The sequence below is a fragment of the Tachysurus vachellii genome, chromosome 7 (assembly GCF_030014155.1).
Source record: "Tachysurus vachellii isolate PV-2020 chromosome 7, HZAU_Pvac_v1, whole genome shotgun sequence".
Taxonomy (NCBI): domain Eukaryota; kingdom Metazoa; phylum Chordata; class Actinopteri; order Siluriformes; family Bagridae; genus Tachysurus; species Tachysurus vachellii.
In genome coordinates, this window is record NC_083466.1 from 31404337 (window position 1) to 31411185 (window position 6849).

Sequence of the window (6849 nt, forward strand, 5' to 3'; positions counted from 1 at the left end):
GTGTCTGAGTGTGTGTGTGTGTGTCTGAGTGTGTCTGTGTGTGTGTGTGTCTGTGTGTGTGTGTGTGTGTGTGTGTCTGTGTGTGTGTGTGTCTGTGTGTGTGTGTGTCTGTGTGTGTGTCTGTGTGTGTGTGTGTGTCTGAGTGTGTGTGTGTGTGTCTGAGTGTGTGTGTGTGTCTGAGTGTGTGTGTGTGTCTGAGTGTGTGTGTGTGTGTGTCTGAGTGTGTGTGTGTGTGTGTCTGAGTGTGTGTGTGTGTGTGTGTCTGAGTGTGTGTGTGTGTGTGTCTGAGTGTCTGAGTGTGTGTGTGTCTGAGTGTCTGAGTGTGTGTGTGTGTGTCTGAGTGTGTGTGTGTGTGTCTGAGTGTGTGTGTGTGTGTGTGTGTCTGAGTGTGTGAGTGTGTGTCTGATTGTGAGTGTGTGTGTCTGATTGTGTGTGTGTGTGTCTGATTGTGTGTGTGTGTGTGTCTGATTGTGTGTGTGTGTGTGTCTGAGTGTGTGTGTGTGTGTGTCTGAGTGTGTGTGTGTGTGTGTGTCTGTGTCTGTGTGTCTGTGTCTGTGTGTGTGTGTCTGTGTGTGTGTGTGTCTGTGTGTGTGTGTGTGTCTGTGTGTGTGTGTCTGAGTGTGTGTGTGTGTGTGTGTCTGAGTGTGTGTGTGTGTGTGTCTGAGTGTGTGTGTGTGTGTGTGTCTGAGTGTGTGTGTGTCTGAGTGTGTGTGTGTGTGTGTCTGAGTGTGTGTGTGTGTGTCTGAGTGTGTGTGTGTGTGTGTCTGAGTGTGTGTGTGTGTCTGTGTGTGTGTGTGTGTGTGTGTGTGTGTGTGTGTGTGTGTGTGTGTGTGTGTGTGTGTGTGTGTGTGTGTCTGTGTGTGTGTGTGTCTGAGTGTGTGTGTGTCTGAGTGTGTGTGTGTGTCTGAGTGTGTGTGTGTGTCTGAGTGTGTGTGTGTGTCTGAGTGTGTGTGTGTGTCTGAGTGTGTGTGTGTGTCTGAGTGTGTGTGTGTGTCTGAGTGTGTGTGTGTGTGTCTGAGTGTGTGAGTGTGTGTCTGAGTGTGTGAGTGTGTGTCTGAGTGTGTGTCTGAGTGTGTGTGTGTGTCTGAGTGTGTGTGTGTGTGTCTGAGTGTGTGTGTGTGTGTGTGTGTCTGAGTGTCTGTGTGTGTCTGTGTGTGTGTGTGTGTGTGTGTGTGTGTCTGTGTGTGTGTGTGTGTGTGTGTGTGTGTGTCTGTGTGTGTCTGAGTGTGTGTGTGTGTCTGAGTGTGTGTGTGTCTGAGTGTGTGTGTGTGTGTGTGTGTGTGTGTCTGAGTGTGTGTGTGTGTCTGAGTGTGTGTGTGTCTGAGTGTGTGTGTGTCTGAGTGTGTGTGTGTCTGAGTGTGTGTGTGTGTGTGTCTGAGTGTGTGTGTGTGTGTCTGAGTGTGTGTGTGTGTCTGAGTGTGTGTGTGTCTGAGTGTGTGTGTGTCTCTGAGTGTGTGTCTGAGTGTGTGTGTGTGTGTGTGTCTGAGTGTGTGTGTCTGAGTGTGTGTGTGTGTGTGTGTCTGAGTGTGTGTGTGTGTGTGTCTGAGTGTGTGTGTGTGTGTGTCTCTGAGTGTGTGTGTGTGTCTGAGTGTGTGTGTGTGTGTGTCTGAGTGTGTGTGTGTGTCTGAGTGTGTGTGTGTGTGTCTGAGTGTGTGTGTGTGTCTGAGTGTGTGTGTGTGTGTGTCTGAGTGTGTGTGTGTGTCTGAGTGTGTGTGTGTGTCTGAGTGTGTGTGTGTCTGAGTGTGTGTGTGTGTGTGTGTGTGTCTGAGTGTGTGTGTGTGTGTGTCTGAGTGTGTGTGTGTGTCTGAGTGTGTGTGTGTGTCTGAGTGTGTGTGTGTGTCTGAGTGTGTGTGTGTGTCTGAGTGTGTGTCTGAGTGTGTGTGTGTGTGTCTGAGTGTGTGTCTGAGTGTGTCTGAGTGTGTGTGTGTGTGTCTGAGTGTGTGTGTGTGTGTGTCTGAGTGTGTGTCTGAGTGTGTGTGTGTGTGTGTCTGAGTGTGTGTGTGTGTGTGTGTGTGTCTGAGTGTGTGTGTGTGTGTGTCTGAGTGTGTGTGTGTGTGTGTCTGAGTGTGTGTGTGTGTCTGAGTGTGTGTGTGTGTCTGAGTGTGTGTCTGAGTGTGTGTCTGAGTGTGTGTCTGAGTGTGTGTGTGTGTCTGAGTGTGTGTCTGAGTGTGTGTCTGAGTGTGTGTGTGTGTGTGTGTTTGAGTGTGTGTGTCTGAGTGTGTGTGTGTGTGTGTGTGTGTCTGAGTGTGTGTGTGTGTCTGAGTGTGTGTGTCTGAGTGTGTGTGTGTGTGTGTGTCTGAGTGTGTGTGTGTGTGTGTGTCTGAGTGTGTGTCTGAGTGTGTGTCTGTGTGTGTGTGTGTGTGTGTGTCTGTGTGTGTGTGTGTCTGAGTGTGTGTGTGTGTGTGTGTGTGTCTGAGTGTGTGTGTGTGTGTGTCTGAGTGTGTGTGTGTGTGTGTGTCTGAGTGTGTGTGTGTGTGTCTGAGTGTGTGTGTGTGTGTCTGAGTGTGTGTGTCTGAGTGTGTGTGTCTGAGTGTGTGTGTGTGTGTGTGTGTGTCTGAGTGTGTGTGTGTGTCTGAGTGTGTGTGTGTGTGTCTGAGTGTGTGTGTGTCTGAGTGTGTGTGTGTGTCTGAGTGTGTGTGTGTGTGTGTGTGTGTGTGTGTGTGTGTGTGTGTGTGTGTGTGTGTGTGTGTGTGTGTGTCTGAGTGTGTGTGTGTGTGTCTGAGTGTGTGTGTGTGTGTCTGAGTGTGTGTGTGTGTGTCTGAGTGTGTGTGTGTGTGTGTCTGAGTGTGTGTGTGTGTGTGTCTGAGTGTGTGTGTGTGTGTGTGTGTGTCTGAGTGTGTGTGTGTGTCTGAGTGTGTGTCTGTGTGTGTGTCTGAGAGTGTGTGTGTGTCTGAGAGTGTGTGTGTGTGTCTGAGTGTGTGTGTGTGTGTCTGAGTGTGTGTGTGTGTCTGAGTGTGTGTGTGTGTGTGTGTGTGTGTGTGTCTGAGTGTGTGTGTGTGTGTCTGAGTGTGTGTGTGTGTGTCTGAGTGTGTGTGTGTGTGTCTGTGTGTGTGTGTGTGTGTGTCTGAGTGTGTGTGTGTGTGTGTCTGAGTGTGTGTGTGTGTGTCTGAGTGTGTGTGTGTCTGAGTGTGTGTGTGTCTGAGTGCGTGTGTGTCTGAGTGCGTGTGTGTCTGAGTGCGTGTGTGTCTGAGTGCGTGTGTGTCTGAGTGCGTGTGTGTCTGAGTGCGTGTGTGTCTGAGTGCGTGTGTGTCTGAGTGCGTGTGTGTCTGAGTGCGTGTGTGTCTGAGTGCGTGTGTCTGAGTGCGTGTGTCTGAGTGTGTGTGTGTGTGTCTGAGTGTGTGTGTGTGTGTGTGTCATTGTTTGTCTGTGTGTGTGTGTGCGTGTGTATTTGTGTCCGAGTTTGTAAACAGGATGCTAAGCTAATCATATCCATGTGTCCATTACCTGGTGCTTAGCAGTAGTTTAGCATTAGCATCAGCACACACACACATATAAGGGACATTTATATGAACAATCAGAAATTCAGAGCCATGGATTAAATGATTCCAAATGAATGTCCTGTTTTCTTTGATTATCTTGGATATGATGTAGGAGGTACACACCTATGAGTCTAAGGTCTCACCTATCACAGTCAGGAGGAACTCTCAGTAGACCTCCACAGTCCAGTTGTGTGGAGACGTTCACTGAAACTATTGGAACAGTGACATCAGGTGTTTTATTGTTATATACTGAAGACATGTGGGATTGAGATCAAAGGATGATAATAGGCCAGTGGATCATGATCTTTACATCTAAACATGTTAAATACCATAGAACATGGCACCTTCTGTTTGAACCAAAATATTTTTCAAATCAATGTTGCGTAAGAGTGTCCTGTTAGATTGATTGTTTAAACAAATACTATCTCTGAATGTCTACTCTGTGTATATTGTGTTTATCATAAGGATAAACCAACATCAAGATCAGAGAGCTGTCTTTAGGAGAAAACCAAACCATTCTGAAGTCGAGAAAAACGACAGAATCAGTGAGGGCCAAGATGCAGTAAGACTCAGAAGATCAGACTGTAATTCACAAAGTAGTACAGAGATGATCCACAAAACAGGAAGAAAGGATGCTCATGATCCAAAACATCTGAGCTCGTCTGTGAAACATGGTGGTGGTGTTATGATTTGGGCTTGAATGGCTGCTTCTGGAACATTCTCACTAATCTGATGCTGGAGCTCATGATGGTAGCAGTAGAACGAACTCGCACTTTGACAGAAAAGTTCTTTATGCAGAACTTCATCACGCAGCAAGACAACAATCCAAAACACACTGCAGCTCCATGCAGGACCTCATCAGGGCAAAAAGTGGAGGGTTTTAGACTGGACAAGTCAATCAGCAGACCTGAACTGAGTAACATTTCACCTCCTGAAGGGGAGACTGAAGATAGAAACCTCCTGAAACACACAACTACTGAAATAAACTGCTCTACAAACCTGGAAAAGATCATTAACGGTGCCGTGTTCCAGGTTGTTTAATATCACCTCATATTCATTTTCTGATCTTAAACCCAAATACCTTAATGTTCCAACACTTTTGGAGGGAACTATAGACCAAGGTGAGAGAATAAAACCTGGTCACTTTGAAAGTTCCCATGAGTACAGCGAGCTCCATCAGTGTGAAATGGAGAAGTTTGAAACCAATAGAGCTGAAACTCATTATTCAGCAAGAAGGGAACTAGACAGGAACGAGACCAAGAATCCCATGACAACTCTAACAGGTCTTCAGTAGCAGGGATGGAGAGACTGCTCAGGACTGAGGGAAGGAAGAATGCAGATAAATAAATGTGTGTGTGTGTGTTTCAGGACTGCTTTGTGTGTGAGTGTTTTGGAGATGGGAGATCATTGGACCCCACAGGCAACTGTGATGATGATGTCAGACCCTTGTCTCGGTATGCATACACACACACACACACACACACACACACACACACAGTCAGTGATTATGAGCTAGTGTGTAATTCTCTGCAGTGAGTTGACTCAAACTTTGAAGCGAGAAATGAGATTGTTAGCACGTCCCCATCAGCGTTGCACATTGTCTTATCAAAATGACTTGAATGTTGTCCGACAGGATGGAGAACATTGTTCAGCAACAGACTGTCATTTCGACTGAGCTCTGAAGTATTGATTTAATTTTGCTCAATGTGATGTTAAAAAATTCCAGATTTATTTTTCCAGAACTTTATACTGAACTTTTGATGACTTTTGATCTCAGTATTTATACTGGGATCACACAAGACTTTAATTACACACAGGTCAACTTCAGTCAACAATCAACTAATTAATCATATAGGTAGCTAATTAATTATGTCACTTCTGCTGGAAACCAGGTAAAGTAGTGAGTGTGAAGTAGTGAGCGTGAAGTACTGTAGTGAGCGTGAAGTAGTGGGCGTGAGGTAGTGAGCGTGAAGTACTGTACTGAGCGTGAAATAGTGAGCGTGAAGTACTGTACTGAGCGTGAAGTAGTGAGCGTGAGCCACTCCTACCATCCTTATTAAACACTAATCCAGTATTATTATTAAATTATGTGTGTGTGTGTTTTTTCTTTCAGACTCAAAAGACCTGTCGAGCATTTCACATATCAGTGTGTCCCACCAAACGCACATACACACACTCCCCTCCACACACTCCTACAGTGTGCTGAATGCCTTCTGTACCGAGGAGAACATCCCACAGTGTGTCCTCTACATTAATCAGGTCTGTATGTCCAATGTTTCTGTCTCACCAACACCACCCCACCCCGTCTGTCCGTTTTCTGGTGTGTCTCCCGTGTCATTTAATTGTAGTGAGACTGAAGCAAATGAACATTTAGCTGTTAACATTTAGTGTGTGTGTGTGTGTGTGTGTGTGTAGGAAACCAGCTCTCTGGGTCTGTGTGGTGTGTGTGTGGAGTCTAGGAGTGGCTGTACTTCTCTCAGTGCTGTACCTGCCCTAAACCTGCTGTATGAGCTCCTTCAACTGCACAGGAAACAACAGCGCACCCTGCAGGAGCTTGAGCTCCGACAGCTGAAGAGCTGCAGTGATGTGGAGCACCTGCAGCACAACAACTCCCGCCTCAAAGTACACACAGCTACACTACAACTACACAACACCAGTTCACTACAGTAATCAGCAGAACATCAACTCTGAGTAAATATACAACGCTATAACGATAATTATATAATACACCAGAATTTTCCCTCATTTTTCCATAATTTGGTCTTAGCCAGTTCCCACCCACTAGTCAGCACTCCTCGATTAGCTAACCAGGGAGGCCTAATATGTAATTCCTCCAGATGAAGCCAGACAGCCATGTCCTTTTAAACTGCTGCTCATGTTTGGTCACAGGACAGCAAACATGCTTGTTTTCTGACCTCTGCTACATGATCTCACAGGGTGCCATCACTGACAGGGGAGAAAGAGAGTATGAGAACTTTTGGTTTATACTTTGTTTCTTTCCATAATCCACATCTGCATTTTGAGTCCTGCATGTTTTCCTGCATATGTGTGTGTCCATTAGGACCAGCTGGAACACACCCGCAGGGAAAACTCGGGTCTTCATGAAGGAGATCGTCAGCTGCACCTAAAGATCAGGACACTGCAGAGCTGCTTGAAGTCTGAGAAAGAAGAAGTGGGTCTTTCTGATTATACACTTTAAATCAATCAAAAGACACACATTAAAAAAGTGGCAGTTTATCATGGTTACCAATAAGTGTATGTGTATGTGTATGTATGTGTGTGTGTGTGTGTGTGTGTGTGTGTGTGTGTGTATGTGTGTGTGTGTGTGTGTCTGTGTCTGTCTGTGTGTCTGTGTCTGTCTGTGTGTCTG

General features: G+C 46.2%; 1 protein-coding gene across 2 annotated transcripts in view; it reads left to right on the forward strand.

The window, feature by feature from the left end:
- Positions 1-4781: 4781 nt before the first annotated feature.
- The window catches only part of ssx2ipa (synovial sarcoma, X breakpoint 2 interacting protein a), a 9446-nt gene continuing 7378 nt past the window's right edge, over positions 4782-6849 (forward strand). For both annotated transcript variants that reach the window (XM_060875433.1, XM_060875434.1), the window contains exons 1-4: positions 4782-4933; positions 5593-5738; positions 5895-6101; positions 6541-6651. In XM_060875433.1, the coding sequence (XP_060731416.1) occupies positions 4813-4933; positions 5593-5738; positions 5895-6101; positions 6541-6651 (585 nt within the window). In that variant the 5' untranslated portion in view covers positions 4782-4812. The remainder of the gene's footprint in view (positions 4934-5592; positions 5739-5894; positions 6102-6540; positions 6652-6849) is intronic.